Below are 22985 nucleotides of genomic sequence, written 5' to 3'. Positions count from 1 at the left end.
CATGTACCTGTTGAATTGTTTCTTAAACGTTGCGATAATACCTGTTTCAATTACCTCCTCCAGCAGCTCGTTCCACACACCCACCACCCTTTATGTGAAAAACTTACCCCATAGGTTCTTATTAAATCTTTCCCCCCCTCATCTTAAACCTCTGGTTCTTGATTTTCCTACTCTGGCAAGATACTCTGTGTGTCTACCCGAAATATTCATCTCATGATTTTGTAGACAAAATTTTGATTCAAATCATTTTGTTCCTAATTGATCCGGGTTTGTGTTTCAAGGTTTGCTTCAACTCCAGACCAGAAGAATTGCAACTTGTGCTTTTTCATTTTCACATGTTAGTTAAAGCAGTACCCCCTCCTAAAAATATAGTGCTGTCTTACAAATCCCCTGAGCTGGGTCAAGTAACCCAACTTTGTATCAGTGGCAAAGAATCTAGTCATCTAACTCCATATTCCTGCTGTTCCAATGCTAAGCATGGGTATTTAATTCTTTAGGGCTCTGAATCAGAAGATGAAGATTATCACCATTCAAAGAAAAAAAAGCGGTCACATTCAAAGTCTCCTTCTGACCGATCGTCTAGTGAAGAATCAGGTAAACCTGATCTGGTTGATTCTTTTGTGTATAAACTTAAACATTCAGTTCAATTAGGATATTGATTTTTTTTGTCTTTAGAGCGGAGTTATAAAAAGTCTAAAAAGCACAAGAAAAAGGGCAAGAAGAGAAGGCGCAAGTCTGTGAGTCACAGTTCCTTTATATTCTTTGGAAGATCTGCAGAGTAATTTAGTATCAAGGCACTGATTAGCATTTTCTGTACCTAAAGTATATCAATGTATTGCTGATCCTGAATCTGCAATACCTTTGATCACTGTCCTTCAGAATTATCCAGTCTCATTCCTCCCAAACCTTATCATTCTATTCCTACTCAAATTCACGACATCACTGGAACTTCTGACTGACTATGAAACCAAAACAGAGGGCAGCTGATGGAAATCTGGAGAGACTAGGTTATAGGGAGAATTGATGGTGAATGGGATTACTCTTGATCAGTATAGATATTATGGGCTGAAATGGCCTCCTCCCATTTTAATGGCTTCTGGAAACTTTAAAAATCATTAATGCATATTGCAAGCAATAGCGATCTCAATATTGGTCCTTGCAGAACATCATTAGTTACAGGCGTCCAGCCAGAAAAGTGTCTGTCTTCCATGATCAAGCCAATTTTTCTATCAAATTTGACAACCCATTGTTTACTCCATTTATCTTCCAAACCAGTCTACCATGAGAGATCTTGTTACAGCTGTACTAAAGTACAAGTAAAAAACATCCACACCCCTATCCTCATCATTTAACTTCGTCATTTTTTCAGAAAACTCAGATCAAACTTTGAAAATCAAGAGAAATTTCCCTCTCTCTTTAATATCAACCTAGCCGACCCTAATCTCATAAGTACTTATTAAGGACCTCTTCCACTTTCTCTGGCTCCATGCATAAATTGCTCCCTTGAGTAGATCTATCCTTTCCCAAGTTACATTAGTGCTCTTAAAAGCATATAAATGCTTTGGGATTTCTCCTCAATCTTACTTGCCAAGGGCATTTCAGGGCCTTTGAGCCCTCCTAAAGTTTTGCTTCCTTTGTATTTCTCAAAGGCCTTGTCTACTTTCATCTTTCTGCACCTTACATCTTTTGACTACACTTACAATATCTCCTGTCATCCAATATTCCCAAATCTTACCATCCTCATAGGAACATGCTGGTCTTGAATTCTAACCAACAGACCTTTAAAGGCCTTTAAGACCAGTCTGAAGACTGGTTCCAACCCTAAACGTCACCTATTCCTTTTCTCCAGAGATGCTGCCTGGCCCGCTGAGTTACTCCAGCATTTTATGTCTACTATACCTTTAAAACCATCCCACATGTCAAATGTAGATTTTCTTGGGCAATGTTTCTGATTGCAAGCACCCTCTTGGTGAAAAATAAATTCCTCAGATCCTCCTTAAACCACGTCACCTTAAATCTATGCCCTCAAGTATTAAGCATCTCTGCCATGGGGAGAGGTTTCTAATTATCAACTCTCGTAATATGTCTCTCGTAATATTGTGTACTTCTAACAAGTCTCCCTCAGCCTTCCCTGTTTCAAGGTTTGCCACTGGTCATGGCCTTCCAAAAATAAGAGCAATATTCCACCATCATCCTTTGCCCCTTACTACAAAGCCACAGTACCAGTTTTACTTCTAATTATATAGGTGACTCCTGAATCTGAAGGGGAGCGAGAACGAGAGCGCGATCGGGATCGTGACCGGGAAAGGGAAAGAGATCGGGATAGAAGAGACAAAGAAAGGAATAGGGATGATGAGAAAGAACGAAACAGACATAGATCGCAATCAAAACATAAATCACCCAGAAAACCTACTAACAAAGATACGGTATGTAATCTTTCAAATTATTTGAATGAAATTATTTATTTTATCTTTAACATACAGCCATGGAACTTCATGTTGTTTGTCAAAATGATTTATGACAAAATAATCTTTCCTAGAATTAGTGTCAAATGCAATTTTTTCCATTTACTTTTATTTTCTAATGGGCTATTGCCTTTTATTCACTTTGCAGAACATTGTAATCTAGTTTATTTCCACGTTATTCTTCATCGCAGTAATGTAATCTAAAGTGTTTCCAGATTCTGGTCAAACTTGCAGAAATAATTCATATTTTTCCTTGCGTTTTTGGCAAATGTTCCCACTAACTGATATTTGTTGATTTTAGTTGTATATATACATATTATATATATTGTAAAGCTTTTATTACTTTGTGTGCTGCATTGAATTTTCATCTCATGTAATTAGAATATAGAATTAGTGTAAACTAGACCAAGTGGGTCTGCTCCCCCAACGCAAGATTCCACCACTCACCTGTTCCCTCAACGCAAGTGGGAGGAGGTGTGGGGGGAGGGGGCGCAGAGAGGTAGGGCAGTAGAGAGGGATGGGGGGGGGTTGAGAGGGAGGGGGGGGTAGAGAGGGAGGGGGGGTATAGAGGGAGGGGGGGGTAGAGCAGGGGGGAGTGGGGTAGAGAGGGTTGTAGTGAGGGTAGATAGGGAGGGGGCATCTCCCTCCTCCACCCCCGCCCCCCTCCCCCTCACTCCCATTCCCTGCCCCAGGACCTACCCAGGTCGTAGAGCAACGCCAGGGCCTGGAACTCGGCCCAGCCCTGGCTGTAGACTCCAGCCGTCAGCTCGCCGCCGCCTGGGCTCCAGTGGGCTCGTCCCTGACCCCTGACCCCTGACCCAGGCTCGTCCTTGGTTCCAGTGGTGGCTTCTTTTTCGGCCCCAGGCTCGCCCCCATCCCAAGCCCCGGGCTCAGCTCTCACTCCAGCTCTAGCACCACCCTCTCCGTCGGGCATCGACAGAGGCCGCCACGTGAGTGCGCTGGAGTACCTCTCCCTGAGTGTCCCATCCATTGTGACGTCACTCGGGGTTTTATTTTCCGAAATGGGTGAGTTTTCGGGCAGTTTTTAAAACTTTAAGTAATGAAAAATTTTGGAAATATAGGTGGGAATGCAAAGGGAAGATGTTTGTCGCCTCGATGGGAAAAATGTGAGTAGAATGTATAAAAATGGGATGGCTGTGGCCTAGCGTTTGGACGAAAATAGGAAAATTAACCAGATTCTCTCACGCAGCCATGCACATGCGCGCACACACACAGCCCCACACACGCGCGCACACACACACACACAGCCACAAACAAAAGAGTTTTAGCATTATAGAGATGGGTGGTCGATGGTTGACATGGATTTGATGTACCGAAGGACCAGTTTCCATCGAGGATAGACACAAAATGCTGGAGTAACTCAGTGGGTCAGGCAGCATCTTTGGAGAAAAGGAATAGGTGACGTTTAGGGTTGGAACCAGTCCTCACTTCTGGAAGATGACATAGTATTGGTAGATTTCTTCCATACCATGTCCATCTTTTAACTTCTGAATTTACCAAAGAATAACTTAAAATTTATTTGAACATTTTAATCATTAAATTTAGTTCAGTAAAAAGTGTTCAATTCCCTGTATACATACTGCAGTACTTGGCACGTTGCTTTAAAACAATGGATTCAAAATTAAATGTGTCTAAATAAAATGGCAGCAAACGGCTGGTGTTTGACTGGATCTTCCTAACTGGCCAGCGGTTTGATTTAACTTCCAAGTTAGGCTGAGCAGGTTAAACATGCCCAGTAAAAGGTGATGGTTCGGAACTGATCAGCCATAATGTGAGTGTACCTATCCTTTCACTCACCTGCTGTGAACCCCAGCTCTATGGAGATCTCTGATGTTGCCATAATTCTCCAACTTGCCAGGCCTGCCACAGGATCCAAAATCCCATTTATGTTCATGGAGACATTAAAGTTTGTTTTTTGACCATTCAAGTTTTAATTATTCGCCTCGATACAAAGGGGTGGCTCAGCAGTATAATTGCTGCCTTACAGCGCCAGAGACCTGGGTTTGTTCCTGACAATGGGTGCTCTCTGTACAGTTTGTACGTTCGCCCTATGACCGCGTGGATTTTCTCCGGGTGCTCTGGTTTCCTCCCACATTCCAAAATTGTGCATGTTTTTGGGCTAATTGGCTTTGGGATACTGCTGGTGTTATGGTGTTATGGTGATCGCTGGTCGGCGTGGGCTGAAGGGCCTGTTTCAGCATTGTATCTCTCAAGTAAACTGGCAAAGCCCCATCCATAGCTTTGCCTGCTATCAAAGTCTGGCAAAGCTGTTCTGGGGACAGATGGCTTCGCTGTGGTATCTGGGACTGTCACCATCGATACCATTCTGCAGATCTTCAGAATATCTGCGGCCAGAGTAGGCTTAATATATGGACACGGTAAATTAAAGGTTTGGGAGACTATGGCAGCAATTTGCGGTCGGAAAACCAATAAGTTTACTCAGATTTAATTTGCTGCAAGTTAAAATTGATATATACCTTAAAAACTACTCACTTAATGGGAGACAACTTTTGAGAGCATTTTTAAAATTGCCTGCAAATATAATGTTCTTCAGATAGAGACAAAATGCTGGAGTAACTCAGCGGGTCAGGCAGCATTTCTGGATAGAAAGAATGGGTGACGTTTCGGATCAAGACCCTTCTTCAGACAAGCAGGGTCTCGACCCGAAACATCACCCATTCCTTCTTTCCAGAGATGCTGCCTGTCCCGTTGAGTTACTCCAGAATTTGGTGTCTATCTTCAGTGTAAACCAGCATCTGCAGTTCCTTCTTACACATAATGCCCTGCATAAATATTTTGACTGCTGATGAGACGTGACTTACTGTGTTTTATGTCTAGGCAAACTGGGAAACCTCTGACAGTGAGCTAAGTGAAGGGGAGCTGGAGAAACGAAGGCGGACTCTCCTGCAACAACTCGACGATGACCAATAATTGAACACGTCCATGTTTGAATCATTCAAGTCAAAGGTTGGGTGAGGGCAGTCTCTTAAAACTCAAGAGGATTAAATGTAATTCCCAAAGCTTTGACACTTGTTGTAATTTTTACAGGGGATATGATGATTTGTGAAACCAATATAGATCCCTCAAACTCTCTTTAAATATGTGAGCAACAGTGTTTCCTTATTATGTAGATAAATCCTTCTGATTCCAAGATCTGCCAGCTTACGTTTGGGTAAATATCATGCTACAGTACTCGATACTCATCATGGGTCTTTAAAGCTAACCCATGGTTTCTTGAAGGAGCACTTGTATCTTAATTAACGCGTAGAAGCTGAGAAGTCACTTCTGGCGTGTTTCTCTATCCAACAGCCTAAGCTTCAGATGCCAGGAACCGTGAGCAGTTCATGTCTGCTTTTGGAAAGTTGAAGATAAGACGATGCCCAGAGTTTGCCCTGAAATTGTTCTGCTTGCTTCACTTTCAAACACTGGGAAGTAGCCAATAAAAATGGAATTTTGTGGTTTTGTTTAAATTTTCTTTTGCCGTCGTACATTATGATAGTAACAAGAATCTTAGGTAATCAATAAGGACATAGTTGAACTGGTCGTGGCTTGGAAGACAGCATGACTTTCCCAATGTTCGACATGTGAGCTACCTGCTATTTCTGACACAAGTAGTTTTTTTGCAACAAAGCTAGCTGTGTTGAGACCTGGGATGTTTGAGATGCCCTTTAAAATGTCTGGCCAAGATACATAACTGAATATATTAAACTGTAAAGAACATTAGATAGATGTGCCATTAAACCGTAGCAAGATTTTCATTTTGCTATAAGTAATCCAAAACTGGATTTATTCTGGAATTCTTGGCAGCTTCAATTCCTCTTTTAGTGTAGTTAATTTTGTATTTCAAGGACATTTTTAAAGCATGATGCAGGAAAAACGTTTGTACGTGTAGCAGAGTTCATTTCCCGAAACAGTCAGGCAAATTTTATTGAAGTTGTTCTAAAATTTAATTTTCCAAGGCATGAAATGCAGCAGAGGGTTTATTTTCCATCTCTGTATATACTTGTGTCTGAAATACTTAAGTGTTGCTCAGAAAGGGAGCAGACTATTTTTGTATGTTTATCACAGAGACATTAAAATTTGTTTTCTGCTGAAAAATATCTATTCTGAATTATTATTTGCATAACAAATATATTGTGCTGTGAAACCAGACACACAACACAAGGTAGATAAGAACACGTGCTGGTGTGCTCTCACTGTTGCAAATCTACCACCCTGTCCCATATCTAAAATGTTTAAGTGTAGATACACTGTCATGGCACTTCACTTACACTAGCAGTCGTGTACCATAAGAAAAGGTGTGTAAGGGATAAGAAACAGAGCTATATCCTCAGTGGAACTATTTTAGTTTTTCAGAAATGAACCATCAAAAATTACTGTAGCTTTGGCAACCATATTTTACATGAGATTGATGAATGGGGATCATTCTTACTGTCTTGCACTGTTCTAACTTTTGGTAATTAATTAAAACAGAATTCGGCTAAATCTGACTACTGAAGCAGCCAATGAACATACCCGATAGATTAGAGAGATACAACATGGAAACAACTCAGTCCACGGTGATTGTTGATTACCAATCCATTCTCAGTGATGATTGATACAAGCCAGTGTTCACCTATTACCTGCCATGCTTTGTACTCCCCCCCCCCCCCCCTCCTCTCTTCCAACTTTCTTCTCTCCTCCCCCTACCTGTGCAATCAGCCTGACGAAGGTTCCCACCCTGAAACGTTACCTATCCATGTTCTCCAGGGATGCTGCCTGACCTGCTGTCTTTTTTTGTAAACCTGCATCTGCTGTTCCTTGTTTCCACAGGTACAAGCCAACCTGCATCTCTCCTAATTTAATAGGATTATCCCACGTCTTGCATGTTACTTAGGCTTTGCCTGGAAATGTGCTGGACGATTGACCATTTTTGTGTAGTAGTGAAAAGAAGTTTATTTGACCAAATGCCATTAACAAAACTTGTTTCTATTTTTTTTAATATATAAAACAATTCTATTTTGCCAACAAGCAGGAAACTTAAAGACGTGAGCAGAACATGCCAACATTCCAGTCATTGATCCAGAAGAATAATTTTTCTAATCAAATCTGCGGATTAAAATTTAGATGCTGAGCACTAACTTAGAATTTATGGTCAGTTAACCTATAGTAAAATCTGTACTTGTTTACTCACGAGTAGACAAAGGACTCAATCTTGGCATGTTCTATGCAGCATATACACACCATGTAGAATTGATATAAAGCAGGTGATTTTAAAACTAAGTTTGCAGTGAAATTTTAAGCAGAAGTTAATCCGGTAATGATTAGCCAAAACGTGGTCACTGTCATTTCAGTTAAATATAAAAACAGAACTATAAGTTAAAATAACATTCAAATTGTATAGGACAGCTGTCGCAATCTTTTTTAAACAATATGTACAATATTACCCAGAGGCTATAGTGAATCAAAGAACTGTAAAAAACCATAAAAATGCACTGATTTCTTAGCAAAATATCTGTACATTTAGAATAGCATTATCTAAATATAACTACACTGTTCAAAACAAAAAATAATGCCAGTCACAAGTGGGTCACATGAGCCAAATGCATACAGGAAGTTCAGTGGTTAAATACTATACAATAAACTTTACAATCAACATGGCAAGGGCAATGCACAACCAAGGAGATTAAAATAAAGCCAAATGGCACATTTTCTGAAGTACATGAATTCATTTCAGTTTTTGAAAATTGTTAATATACAATTTTACACCTTTTTGTCCAGTAACAAATTTCTACTTTTGGTCCTCATGCTTAATACTGTTTAGTTAGGGGGTTATTATCTCAGTCGTATCTACAGGTTTTTCCCAACCATCCATACTCTGTATGTAAATAACATTTTTTCTTTGTCATGGCACCGCACCCAAGGAACTGACAGCTCCATTTCTTTTGACCCTGCTGGAAAACAAGTATTGCATTTGTCGATCGCAGCCAGTTTTGATCCAGAGTTGCTTCTCTGTTTAAATCACCAAATTCCACGGCTGTTTCAGTGCCTTATGAAAACAACATATCTTGTGCAACACAAGTACAGCGTGCAGTTTTCAAATGATCTCTAACTTTCATTTCTATGGTAGTTTATGGCAACCTATTCCACATGCATTATTCTTCATCTCCACCAAACAAGCATTGCTATTTTTTTCCTGGTTTCAAACATATTACATTTCATGTCAAAATTAAAACAGTTTAGAATTCACATATTTAGTTTGCAACCTTATTAAAATTAATGAAATATTTGTAAAACCTATCAGTTGTTATATCAACAACTGTAGCGACACTGTGCTGTAAAGCTTGAGAGGAAATTATATATTGAGGCACTTGTTAATTTGGACTGGATAGCCCACCGTTTGCCTGCGATTCTTCCTCTTGTCCTAACTTTCCAGTTTCCCACAGCATGCCCCTCTAGCGGATATGTGGTAGCTAACAAATGCCACGCAGACATCGTAACATTCAGACACACTCATACTCTCAACACTTTCCTTCGCCATCACAACACCAGTTCAGCACTGCTCGCTGAGCGTAAACTCTGTTCGTCGAAACGTCTTCTCACACTCCTTCTCACCGCATCTGCACGCCTGTACGGTTGGTTCCTAAGATCTGTGCAGAAATAAAGCTCAAATCAAGACATGTATCAGGACCAATAAATGTTTAAAAGCTGTTTGTTTCATTTTGAATGAGAAGACGATCTAGCAAAGCAGCTTGTTTATTGATCAATCTCAAAATATTTAGGGACATAACTATATCAAAAAATACTAATTAATTTAGAATTTATTATCCTCCATTATTGTGATTGGCAAGACAATTTTTCCAATTTTTTCTTCGGTTCTTTTAAGATTAAACTGGATGATTTCAATAAAAAAAAGAACATTAAACAAAAGAATTGTTTAATATATTGTAATATATGATACCTGATTTCCATTACAGTCGCCGTTACACTCAACAATTCCCTTCAATTCCCTTCATGGTACAGGCGATCCCTACATTAGAACTGTTTGAGGCACTGAAATTCAGTTTTACAGTATCCACAAAACACTCAAATTTGAGATATATGGAATTAAATTTGCTCTTGGAATTTGTGTGAAGAAATAAAAGGCAAAATGCTTTATTTTTGCCACACATTTCTTGTGGCAGGTGTTGATCCCACAGCGTTGCATTACAGAAAATCGTAATGTGAACTGTATTTAGGAATGTAACTCACACCCCCCTCTCCCTTCAAACCAAATGTAGGGGTCGCCTGTATTGCATCTCCTTCAAATGTTTAGTTCGTTTATTGTCACAGTGAAAAACTTCTTCTGTACTCTGCTGTTCAGCCAATAATTTTTTTTAAATTTCAAGTCATGCAGCCTAGGAACAGACCCTTCAGCCCATGCTGACCAAGATGCTCCATCAACTGTGGTCCCTCCCACCTGCCTGTGTTTGCCCAATATCCTGATTTTTTTTTTTCCCCATCTGGGAAGCTAGTGAAAAGGAAATTAAATAACTAACCGAATAGGAATAAATGAATCATTTTCTAGTGGGAGCAGCAATGTTCCAGCTTGTAAAATCTCTGTAAACTAAATCTAGTGACTACCCACTGCAAAATCCAGGGTAATTGCCCCTCATGTGGCTGGCATCAGATTTGTCCAATAACACTCCATGACGTATTTTTGTTGATTTTGCTCCTTGATAACACATTTTTATAGCACCTGATGGATGAAGTGGAACTATCCATTAAGCACTGTTTAACCCAAAGTTCAGAGATTTATGGTTTCACTCCCTCACAGAACATAAGCCATAAGAACCTTTGATGCAATTTGATATTGCATTGGAATTCTGACCAATCTTATAGTTTATGGTCAATTAATTATAGTCAATTAAATTGTGGACACGATGAGTTGTAAATTACCAACATACATTTGAAAATTGGGTAAATGCATGTAGTGAGTGTTTTTCTTTCCAATTCTCTAATGTGTTAACAAATAATGGCCAAGGAGAAATTATGAAGTGAAGTGTGAGAAGATGATGTGAAAATGACAAAAGGAGCCATTGTTGGCAATGAGGCAATTGTGTTGGATGGGCACAAATGGAGCCATGCAAGGGGAGTTCTTCAGAGTTGACATACAGAAGAATGTACTGATCCCTTCAAGACTTAAGGCAGCATGACAATATTCTCACTGCCCCAGGTACAGCTGCAGTCCCCAGGTCGCCTGCGTGACACGGGACTGGATGTACCGCCAGGTCTTGAAAACTAATTGAGACTGACAAAAACATCCGGGAACCGCACGGAAACCTTGGGTGGGGCGCAAAGTCTCCAGAGGTTTCCGTTCAGTTTTCCTAAGTGGGATGGGTTACATGACCAGTCTTGCTTAGATTAGCTTAAATGTATATTGTTTCAGGCCCTACCCCATTTCCAAGATCCTCTAATTAATGATTATACACACATGCATAGCAGCGTCAAGAATAGTAAAGTTAATCAAAAGACACAAAGTGCTGAAGTAACTCATCGGGTCATGCAGCATCTCTGGAGAACATGGATGGGTGACGTTCTGGATCAGGATCCTTCAGACTGATTATGGGAGGGGGGAAGGACAGTGGCGGGTAAAATTAGAGTTTTATTGATAGGCAAAGGTCAGAGATGAATAGAAGATGCGAGACGAAAGGATTGAAGAGTTACAAATTGTGAAGCTAGAGGAAGGGGTGTAGGTGGAAAGGGAGGGGATAAATATATGCTAGTTTAGAAGGGCCACAAGGGAGGGGGCATGGGGAGGAACCTAAAATTTGAAAATTCAATATTCATACAGTTGGGTGGTAATCTCCCCAAGCTATCCTTGCTCCTATTCTTCTAAAGTTAATCAATGGTCTTTGCTGAAATTCGCCAGCAATGGAAGAAGGTATTCAAGTAGTTTTACCCAAGAAGCAGTAGCTTATGAGAAAGGCCGTTTTGAAATTTCTAAAGATTAGAGGTTGAAGGTGATTCACGCATTGAATATGTCGCAGTGATTCACGCAGTGAACACAGTCCAAGATCGAACGATCCTGGTACCAGCACCCAGAACAGGTGTAACATGATCTGCCAGGGATTTTCTGAAAGAATAACTATGCTTGACAAATCTAATGCAGCTGTTTGACAATGTAATCGGCTAGGTAGATAAAGGAGAACCAATGGCTTAATGTTTGAAGGGCTATGAAAATGACCTTGGATGATCAGCCATGATCATATTGAATGGTGGTGCAGGCTCGAAGGGCCAAATGGCCTACTCCTGCACCTATTTTCTATGTTTCTATGACCCCTAAGTTGGTTTGTGAGATTTACAAGGTTGGTGGTGGTACAATAGGTGCAGGAGTAGGCCATTCAGCCCTTCGAGCCATTCAACGTGATCAAGGCTGATCATCCATAATCAGTACCCCGTTCCTGCCTTCTCCCCATATCCCGACTATCTTTAAGAGCCCTATCTAGCTCTCTCTTGAAAGTATTGACATTAGTATCGAGAGAGATTTGATTAAATAATGAGGAATAAGTGGGCCGTCAGATCACTGGTTAAAAAAGCTGGATAAATGGAGCAGAAGCGTTGCTGCCTTCCAGCACCAGGGACCCTGGTTCGATCCTAACTATGGATGCCGTCTGTATGTAGTTTGTACGTTCTCCCCGTGACCTGCGAGGGTTTTCTCTGGGATATCCGGTTTCCTCCCACACTCCAAAGCCTTACAGGTTTGTAGGTTAATTGCCATGGTATGATTGTAAATTGTCCCTAGTGTGTAGGAAAGTGTTGGTGTGCAGGGATCACTGGTTGGGGCGGACTCGGGTGGCCGAAGGGCCTGTTTCCACGCTGTATCTCAAACTAAGCTATGGATTCAAGTTTCCTGTCGAATTAAATGGATTGGGGGCCATCAATGGTTCATTATCAATAGGCCTGAAAACATGCTCTGGTAGTTGACAGAATATAGATTACCGTCACAAATAATACAATTTTTTGGAAGTTTGGACAAGGAGAGTACTTGCTCTGGCTTGGGAGACCAGAATTTGGAGTCAGAGTCTTAAATGAAGAACCTCTTAACAAGAGGTGGACATCATGAGAAAACCCTTCATTCAAACAGTTGTGAATGTACTCTTAAATACTGTGGTTCAGGGATTATTTCAGGCAGAGTTCTAGGGGGGAAAAGGGGATAATCACGTGGAAACATGAAAACCAGCTTGTGAATTGTTGAGCATGTTTGATGAGCACGTAGTTACGCTTTGATTTCTTGCATTATTCTAGTCATAAATCAAGCAATTTTTTAAAAGTTTTGTGTGTCCAAAACATCCTTCAGGTGATCAAAATGTGTCGGGAGTCATGGCCTACAATGTTTCTCCTGCCCATCTGCTGCAACTTCAGAACATGACCCATCAAATTAATCCTCTCCCCCTCTTCATCCGCAAAAATAAAACAACCCTTTTGTAGGTGGACATTATAGACAATTACAGGTGAGCAGGAGAATCCTTACAGAGTTGACTCTAAAGTGACTGCAATCCATTAAAATTGCTGGAAAACGGAAAATATTATAATATCAGCTTTCTCCTGTAATACAAATCGATAAAGCTTGCATTTTTGGCTTTATCATATGCGCATTGTAAATGTGTCTGTCAACTTTTAGCTGTAGCAAGAAAAAGCAATGCTTGCCAGCTCTGTGCGTCTTCCACCGCTGTGCAAGAAACAATCCTTACCCTCGAGGGACAATTTGGAAATTTAGTGATATTATTCTTCTTTAGAGCTAAATAGAAAAAACACAAAGGATGGTTAAATTTTGTTGAGAAAAGGGGAATAAATAATTCTTATCTCAGTGTTCCAGATTTACAGTGTAGGTTAGACACTAGCAGAGTAGGCACCGAAAGAGAAGTTAGAACAAGGTTGACAGTTGTGCGGACGTAACGGAAGCACAGTAAAGAAGGCAGAGTCCGAGCTCACAATTCAGATCATTGAATCAAATTCACAAGCTGCTTTGAGGACTGACTTCAAGAAGACAAGACAACACAGCTCTATGCAACAGAGTTAAACAAATCATCATCATTTTCAGATTGTAAAAGAGTAACGTGTCTTAAATCGAGCTTCATTAATTGATCAAAGAGTGCCAGCAAAATGAGAATTTTTAAATAAATGACAGGGTTGGTTATGAATTGAAATGCACATGCTCTGTTAGATGAAAGTGTTTAGTGATCAAAAAAGCATTCGATCCTTAGCCTGCAGTACTTCAATGCGAGCAAATAAATGACTCATTTCATTCACTGAACACACATGCAAAAGTCGGAGTTATGGCAAATCCAACATCACAGCACGTGCAAATATTAAGTGACTCATAATAGCCGTGCATGCAAACTTGCAAAGAAAGAAAGAAAAATAGAAGCACTTTCAAATTCATGTGTTAGTTTGACAGCAAAACCAAAAGACATGAGTACTACTTTCATGCAAGCTAACTTACACCATTACAATTCACAGCACCAAACTTTTCAATAACTGAGTTAGTTATAGTAAGAGTGAATAACACAAGCATAGTATAGCAATGGAATAATGTATAAACAAACAGCCAAAATATCAATACCACACCAATGCAGTTCAAACAGCCAAGATGCACAATTAAGTTCTCAGTAACTTTAAAACATGCAACTGCCATGGAAAAAATGAGCAGGAATGTTTCCCAAAACGCAGCAAAAACATTTCATGTAGTGAAAAATAGGATTAAATAGTTTTATTTTCAAAAGTAAAATCAACCTTCAAGAGCTTCAGTTGTTAAAATGTGTTATTTAATAATGAGAATCTTCAGAGTAAGACGATTCACAGAAGAACCGAGAGCCTCGTTTGGCTGTTCGGGCAGCAAAGGGCACGGTCTTCAACACTGCATGGAAGATAACAGCCAACCAAGACAAAGCAAACAAGCAAATGAGCTAATGTACTAGTAAATGTTAGTCAATAACTACAATCAGGGCTCAGTTACTCAGATTTAACATTATGCATTGTTAAAAGCTTTGAAAAATGTCAATCGCAGTTGTCTAAATATTAATGTTACCAAATTACATTACAGCACTCATTTAAAAGGGTTAATCATAATGCATTCATTACATTGTCATTAGCTTTTATTAAAATGAGAAGCCAAAGAGCTTGCAACAACAGAAATCTCACAGTGTTAGTGTGAGACATTAATTGTATTAAGGAACACACTGAATCTTTAGCACGATGGAGGTAATATTCATTTTCAGCAATGGAGACAAACAGCCAGTGTTAGAGAGCTCAATTTTCCTTTCCAATTACTTCAATATCACTAGGGGCATATGGACATATCTATCCCACTGCCAAAAGTTAAATCAGGCCATTGCATTTAACTGCAATTTAGAATGAAGATCTCAATTACAATGTTCATTTATTGCACATTTCCGTGTAAATTGAAAGGCTTAACTTTTCTGGCCGGGCATGAGGAAGTTTATTATACACAGCCTTCATTTGCAAACATTGTACCTAACTTTAAACATAGGTTTGCGATTCAACTTTGGGTGATGTTCTGCTAAATCAATTCTGAATATAGCCGACAATTAGAGAAAGAGGGGTTTCAAGCAAACATTAAAAGGCCAAATAAAAACCCCATACGCAAACTTAACTTCTAAAGGAAGGTGAATAAATAATGGTTTGAGTTGATTTTTCATTCCTTTGAATTCCTAACATGGTAGTATCACTGACGTTGGAATGACTACTGAAGAGTTGGCACAGGGATTCTATACTTAGCTTGCATCTACCAACTTGGAAGCAACACGGACAAAAGCTATTCATCTGATGTTGAGCGCAAGGAGTCTTCCCCATCAACCCACCCACCGATGTACTCTTGCACGCAAAACAACTTCCCTCAACACAGAACTGTATAGCACAATAACAGGCCCACGAGGTCTGTGCTGAATATGATGACAAATTAAACTAATCCCTTCTGCCTGTATGTGATCCATATTGCTCCATTATGTGCCTACCTCAAGCCTCTTAAACACCACTTTTGTACTCACATCCACCACCCCTAGCAGCACGTTCCAGGCAACCACCACTACGTAAAAATCTGGCCCTGCACATCAGCTTTAAAATTTGCATTTACCTCTCACCTTAAAGCTGTGCCGTCTAGTCTGACATTTCACCCTGTGGAAAAGGTTTTGACTGTCTACCCGATCTTAACCCTATCTCTGCCTCTCACCATTTTATATACTTCTATCAGGTTTCTCCTCAACCTCGAAGATTCCAAAGTAACCATTCCATCATTGTCCAATCGCTCCTTAAAGCTAATACTCTCTAATCCAAGGTAGACACAAAATGCTGGAGTAACTCAGCGGGACAGGCAGCATCTATGGAGAGAAGGAATTGGTTTCGGGTCGAGACCTTCAGGCTGATGTCAGGGGAGGGGGCGGGACAAAGAAAGAATGTAGGCGGAGACAATAGGACTAGTGGGAGAACTGGGAAGGGGGAGGGGATGGAGAGAGAAAACGGGCTACCTGAAGTTAGAGAAGTCAATGTTCATACCCCATACCAAGAGAAATATGAGGTGCTGTTCCTCCAATTTGCAGTGGGCCTCACTCTGACAATGGAGGAGGCCCAGGTCAGATTGGGAATGGGAGGGGGAGTTGGTGCTGGGCCACCGGGAGATCAGCTTGGTTAATGCGGACTGAGTGGAGGTGTTCAGTGAAACGATCGCCAAGCCTGTGCACGGTTTCTCTGATGTAGAGAAGTTGACACCTGAAGCAGCGGATGCAGTAGATGAGGTTGGAGGAGGTGCAAGTGAACCTCTGCCTCACCTAGGAGTCGAGGGGGGAGGTAAAGGGACAGGTGTTGCATCTCCTGCGGTTGCAGGGGAAAATACCTGGGGAGGGGGTGGTTTGGGTGGGAAGCGATGAGTTGACCAGGGAGTTACGGAGGGAACTGTCTGCGGAAAGCAGAAAGGGGTGGAGATGGGAAGATGTGGCCAGTCGTGGCATCCCTTTGGAGGTGGCGAAAATGTTAGAGCATTATGTCCTGTATGCGACGGCTGGTAGGGTGGAAGGTGAGGACAAGGGAGACTCTGTCCTCTAATCCAAGCAGCATTGTGGTAAACCTTTTCTGCATCCTCTCCAAAACTTACATATCTTTCCTGTAATGGGCAAGCAGAACTGCACACTATAACCAAAGTTTTATAAAATTAGATCATGCTTTCCTGACTTCTCAACATCCAAAGCAATGAAGGCAAGTATACCATACACATTTTTTTACTACTCTAAGGATAAGAGTATTACTCTTATAAATCCCTTGTGTTGCTACTTTCAGGGTGCTTTGGACTTGGATCCCAAGATCCTTCTGTACTTCAATGTTGTTGGCCCTGCCATTAACCGTATACTTTCCCCTTATATTCAACCTTGCAAAGTGCAACCCCTTAAACTCCATCTGCCATTTCTCTGCCCGTATCTGTAACTGATCTATATCCTGCTGTATCCTCAGCCAGCCTTCAGTGTTTGGATCCCCACTGATTTTTGTGATGTTTGCAAACTAACCAACCAACCCATCTACATTTATGTCCAAGGCCATCATATGTATATAACTGAAATAACAAAGGTCCCAGCACAGATCCCTGCAGGACATAATCCTCTAACATTTTCGCCACCTCCAAAGGGATGCCACCACTGGTGATTAGAACTCTAGCCAGAATAATATCTTTCCACCCCAATCCTCTGCCTTCTACGAGTGAGCCATAAATATAAACTAACAACTTACTGCATCTGAATCCCATGCATCTGAAACTCCTGGATCAGTCTACCACGATGCACCTTGTCTAATAGCTTACTAAGGTCCACATAAACAATATCTGCTGCCTATGGTTATCAAGTCATCTTCATCAAATCCTCAATAAACTCCAACCAAGTTTGCAAGACATGACCTGCCATGGACAACGCCATGCTGACTCCCTAATTAACCCATTCTGTTCCAAAGTCTAACTCAGAATCCTCTCCAACAGCTTCCCTGGAAGCCGATGTGAGGCTCACCGGCCTGTAATACCGTGGATTATCCTTCCTTCATAAAGTCATCAGGAATAGGGGTAGAATTAGGCCATTCAGCTTATCAAGTCTATTCCACCATTTAATCGTGGCTGATCTATCTCCCCCATTCTCTGCCTTCTCCCCATAACCTCTGACACCCGTACTAATCAAGAATCTATCTATCTCTGCCTTAAAAATATCCACTGGCATGGCCTCCACGCCTTCTGTGGGAAAGAATTCCACACATTCACCACCCACTGACCAAAGAAATTTCTCCTCATCTCCTTCCTAAAAGAACATCCTTTAATTCTGAGGTTGTGACCTCTAGTCCTAACCTCTCCCACTAGTGGAAACATCATGTTTCACCCTGTCGCCCTGTGGCAATATGCCCTCTGTCATCTGGACAGTCATGAAATGTCACCAGCATGAACATCTTGCCCTCCAGAGCGAAATAGGATATAAAAATGTTAATGTGAACAAGAGGTGAGAGAGGATAGTGACAACATTAATGCCCTTCATTGAAATAATCCTGATAACTGGGACATTGGTTTTTATCTGTGTATCTGGGCTGTGTGACTTGCATGGAAGGACTAGGCAGGTATGCCGCTCCTTACCTGTTATGATATCTTCAATCGCACCATCCTTTCCTTCATAGACCTGTCTGTGTTCTCGGACTTGTTTCCTTCTCAGTTCTGCAATTAACTCCTGTTGTTGTCTCTTGGTTTTATGTGAAGGGGACTAAAATGCAACAGAACACAAATTCAGAATTTGTTGAAAGCTAGAAGAAAGGAGGGGCAGAACAAAGACTGGCAAGTGATAGGTGGTTACAGGTGAGGGGGGAATTCAGATAGGCAGATGTTTGGAAACTTTCAACTCTTAGAGAATATTTTTTGAAAAATTCAACGTTTCAAAATGTTGGAATTTTTCATATCAGAATACATTGATTGAAAATAATAAATAATAACTAGTCTTTGGCAGAGCCTGCCTTGTACTATAGAATAAAATAGATGTGGGGCCTGAGCATAGGCAAGTGAAGGGTGGCACGATGGCACAGCAGTAGTTGCAGTCTTACAGCACCAGAGACCTCGGTTCAATCCTGACAACGGGTGCTGTCAGTACAGAGTTTATATGTTCTCCATGTGACCGCATGTTTTTTTTCCCGGTGCTCCGGTTTCCTTTCATCTCCAAAGGCGTACAGGTTTGTTGGTTAATTGGCTTCTGTTAATTTAAATTGTCCCCAGTGTGTAGAATAGTGCTAGTGTGCGGGGTGATCGCTGGTCGGCGCAGACCCAGTGGCCAAAGGGCTTGATTCCTAAATGAGTGAGAAATTATCTGCTGGAGGAACTGAGTGATTCCAGCAGAAACTGTGAGGGAAAGGAATCGGTGAGCTTTCAGGTTTGCAGGTTAATTGGCCTCTGTAAATTGTCCCTAGTGTGTAAGTAGTGGATGAGAAAGTGGGATAACACAGAGCAAATGTGAACGGGTGATCGCTGGTCCCCGTTGTCTGGGTGGACCAAAGGGCCTGGTTCCATTCTCTAAATCACCGACTAATATCATACCTTTTCATCCTGTTGCTCCAACAGAGCTTCTTGCTCTAGGATTTTATTCAAGAGCGCTTCTTCCTGTTTCTTCCGTAACTCATTGTCCTGGCCTGCTTGCTGTTGAAGAACATATACGGTTTGACACATTGCCCCTGTCCTTCCCCCTTAATATATCCCATTGTCTATTTCATCTTCATTAAGGATTACAACTGAATTAGTTTTGATTACAATTGATTAGTACTGGTGTCAGGGGTTCTGGGGAGAAGGCAGGAAAATGGGGTTAGGAGGGAGATAGATTCAGCCATGATTGAATGGAGTACACTTGATGGGCCGAATGGCCTAATTTCGCTCATCACTTATGACAAAATATATCAAGTTAGGTTTAGGTTTATTACTGGCACGTGTACCGATGTATAGTGAAAAACGTTGTTTTATCTGCTGTTCAATCAGATCAGATAATACTGAATACAGATACAATCAAGCCCAACGCAAGTACAATAGGTAAAGCAAAGGGAAAGGTAGAGAGTGTAGAGTTGAAAAGGATAGTCACATGGATATGCAGGGAATTGAGGGATAGGTATATTCAGGCAGACAAGGATTGGTCTTGGCATTGTGTTTGGCACAGATATTGTGGGCTGAAGAGCCTGTTCCTATACTGTACTGTTCCATCGAAGGTAGACACAAAATGCTGGAGTAACTCAGCAGGACGGGCAGCACCTCTGGAGAGAAGGAATGGGTGATGTTTCGGATCAAGACCATTCTTGAGGGTGAAGAAGGGTCTCGACCCGAAACGTCACCCATTCCTTCTCTCCAGAGATGCTGCCTGTCCCGTTGTTACTCCAGCATTTTGTGTCTACCTTTGATTTAAACCAGCATCTGCAGTTCTTTCCTACAGTGTACTGTTCAATGTTCTATGTTCTACGTGGATAGGAAAGGCTATGGGGGATATGATCCAAATACAGGCAAATGGAACTATCTTAGATGGGGCACCTTGGTCGGTATGGATGAGTTGGGCCGAAGGGCATATTTCCATGCTGTATGACTATGAAAAGTTCTAAGTGTCCCAAAACAGGAAGGGGTATAACAGTGCAGGGCTTCGCTTTGCTGAGGGGTGGGGCCAGTGAATCTATCCACCAGAAAGCTGATACCTTGAAATCTTTTCATAACTTTTATCACTTTCACTATGTCAACAAGAAGAAACATAGCGTGCTAACAATTATTATTTCGAGAGAACTAGAATATAAAAACAAGGATATAATGCTGCAGCATTATAAGGCACTGGTCAGACCACATTTGGAGTATTGCGGGCAAATTTGGGCCCCCTATCTGAGAAAGGATGAGCTGGCATTGGTGAGGGTCCATAGGAGATTTACGAGAATGATCCTAGGAGTGATTGGTTTAGCATATGATGGACGTTTGATGGCACTGGGTCTGTACTCGCTGGAGTTTAGAAAGATGAGGGGAGACATTATTGAAACTTACCGAATAGTGAAAGGCCTGGATAGAGTGAATGTGGAGAGGATGTTTCCACTAGTGAGATAGTCTAGGACCAGAGGTCATAGCCTCAGAATAAAAGGACGTATCTTTAGAAAGGAGATGAGGAGGAATTTCTTTTGTCAGAGGGTGGTGAATCTGTGGAATTCATTGCTACAGACAACTGTGGAGGCCAAGTCGATGGATATTTTTAAGATGGAGATTGACAGATTCTTGATTAGTAAGGGTGTTAGGGGTTATGGGGGAGAAGGCAGGAGAATGGGGTTGAGAGGGAAAGATAGATCAGCAATGATTGAATGGCAGAATAGACACGGTGGGCCAAGTGACCAATTCTATTCCTATAACGCATGAACATGAAACTGATAGAGCAGTGTTAAGGCTACAAGGCCATTTGCTAAGGTAAGCACATGGATGAAACTTACCCGATACGACTTCACAAATCGTACAATGACAGGGAAGAATACCGATGGGGGGGTTGTTTTTGTATTTTCTCCAAAGTATTTCACCACCTCATCAAAGGCATCCTGAATAACACAACGAGAGAAAAAACATTGGCAAAAATAGCAACAATTTGGTAGTAAAATTAGAAATTTAATCTAACACAAATTTAAAAAATAATGCTCCCTTAGGGTTTAGTTTAGTTTAGAGACACAGTGCGGAAATAGTCCATTCGACCCATTGAGTCTGCGCCAACTAGCAATCACCCCATACACTCGCACTATCCTACACATTTGGGATAATTTACAATTTTTATCGAAGCCAATTAACCTACAATCCAAACATTGGAGTGTGGGATGAAACCGGAGCACCCGGATAAAACCCTACGCAGTCACATGGAGAACGTACAAACTCTGTACAGCCAGGACCCGTACTAAAGATCAAATCCAGGTCTCTGGTGCTGTGAGGCAGCAACTCTATCGCTGCACCAGTGTCGCCCTGATGTAGACGGTAGGTCAGGAGTTGGTGCTCTCTCGCTGGTGACAGGATGGTTCAATTGCCTGATGACAGACAGCTGGAAGAAACCCTTTTTGAACCTGGAGGTTGCGTTTTCACACAGGTCATACAGGTGAGAGTCGGGGGGGGGGGGGGGGGGGGGGGTTGATAATTAAGCTGTTCTTAATGAACATAGACTGACATTATACAGAGAAATTGCTTGGCAAAAGCAACAAAGTGGGAAGATTCCTTACCTGTGATATTCGTGCATCATCCTGCAGTTTCTTCAGTTTTCCTTCATTGGCAGTAAGGAATTCTTTCAGCACGATATTGTGCTCATGCATTGTGTACTCTCGCTTCGTCAGGTCCATTCCCCTTTGTAGCTCCTTCACATCCAGCAAGACATTTTCAAGAGACACTAAAGCAGAACGTCAAAGTCAGGCTGCACCGTGGTCTCGTGTTTAACATAGAACATAGAACAGTGCAGCACAAGAACAAGCCTTTCGGCCCACAATGTCCGTGCCAAACACGATGCCAAGATTAACCTTTCTTTACCTGCGCATAATCTAGCGATGTTACAAAACTTACCTTCAGCGGCGCTGCAGTTCTGCCACTGGCTGTGTGCGCGACTTTGGCACCTTTTAGGGGGATTAAAATCGAGTTTCCTACTGCCTGTCGGAGGCGGATTTCCTCGGGCTGCTAGTTGCTGAAGAATAATTGATCGGACTTCCGTTCCTGATTTTTTTTTTTAATCGTGAGACAATTTAATTAGATTAAAATAAAAAGCGACTTCTAATGCCCCCAACGCCTACAACGTGACGGATCGCAAGAACAGGACAAAACAAAGGGTAAGTCGTCTATTTTACATATAAACTTGCTTCTTGGGATGGCTTTAATCTAATTTTACGTTGTGAAAATGTGATTTGGGCCCCATACGAACCGGCAGTGTTTTTCCTGCCGATATGGGGGTCAAATTCACCGCAAACGCAACGTTCCAATCGATCGCGTTCCAGAAAAACCCACTGGCAAGATCATTTAAATGCTCTTGTTTTTGGACAATCATGTCATTAGCCTAAATCGTCCATATTTTGTATTATTGCCTACCCATAGTCAATATTTTAATACTAAATATCAGTTTTAGTCCCATGTATCGTGCAAAAAAAATTGTATTGTGGATGTTTCTAGATTAATCTATGGGAATTAAACATTAAATTTCTTCCATCCGGCATATGAATTCATGACAGTGAGATTTAAAAATCATGTTATATTGTGAATTCTTGTGTGAATGGGATTAGTTTGTTATTTGCATACATAGGCTATTTAAAAAATATATCCTTTTCTTAAGAAATGGAATCTACAGGATATTCTTAATGGGAAAGTAGTGGGCAGAAAGGCATGTCATGCGTGGTTTGAAGAGCAAAAACCTGTAGTTTACAATGCCAAAATTGAAAAGTTGAGAAAAAACAAGGTGTACAGAGTTGCTTATTGGTTACAATCTGAGGAGTATGATGATG

At 41.2% G+C, this 22985-nt stretch overlaps 2 protein-coding genes across 17 annotated transcripts in view; one reads left to right on the top strand and one right to left on the bottom strand.

Moving 5' to 3' along the window:
* The window catches only part of prpf40a (pre-mRNA processing factor 40 homolog A), a 50994-nt gene extending 44410 nt beyond the window's left edge, over positions 1-6584 (top strand). For 6 of the 9 annotated variants that reach the window (XM_033024061.1, XM_033024054.1, XM_033024053.1 and 3 more), the window contains 5 exons: positions 498-594; positions 676-737; positions 2247-2426; positions 3548-3592; positions 5325-6584. In XM_033024061.1, the coding sequence (XP_032879952.1) occupies positions 498-594; positions 676-737; positions 2247-2426; positions 3548-3592; positions 5325-5417 (477 nt within the window). In that variant the 3' untranslated portion in view covers positions 5418-6584. The remainder of the gene's footprint in view (positions 1-497; positions 595-675; positions 738-2246; positions 2427-3547; positions 3593-5324) is intronic. The other 3 variants (XM_033024056.1, XM_033024055.1, XM_033024060.1) reach the window with 2 other exon arrangements.
* An 817-nt stretch (positions 6585-7401) lies between these two features.
* The window catches only part of fmnl2 (formin like 2), a 225478-nt gene continuing 209894 nt past the window's right edge, over positions 7402-22985 (bottom strand). For 2 of the 8 annotated variants that reach the window (XM_033024046.1, XM_033024050.1), the window contains 6 exons: positions 21726-21889; positions 20961-21062; positions 19063-19161; positions 18118-18241; positions 14241-14364; positions 8979-9115 (listed from right to left, as the gene is read on the bottom strand). In XM_033024046.1, coding sequence (XP_032879937.1) covers positions 14273-14364; positions 18118-18241; positions 19063-19161; positions 20961-21062; positions 21726-21889 — 581 coding nt within the window. In that variant the 3' untranslated portion in view covers positions 8979-9115; positions 14241-14272. Of the gene's footprint in view, positions 9116-13154; positions 13246-14240; positions 14365-18117; positions 18242-19062; positions 19162-20960; positions 21063-21725; positions 21890-22985 lie in introns of all 8 variants that reach the window. The other 6 variants (XM_033024047.1, XM_033024051.1, XR_004412570.1 and 3 more) reach the window with 5 other exon arrangements.

Source organism: Amblyraja radiata, chromosome 7, assembly GCF_010909765.2.
Source record: "Amblyraja radiata isolate CabotCenter1 chromosome 7, sAmbRad1.1.pri, whole genome shotgun sequence".
Taxonomy (NCBI): Eukaryota; Metazoa; Chordata; class Chondrichthyes; order Rajiformes; family Rajidae; genus Amblyraja; species Amblyraja radiata.
This window is presented reverse-complemented; position numbering and strand designations above follow the sequence as displayed.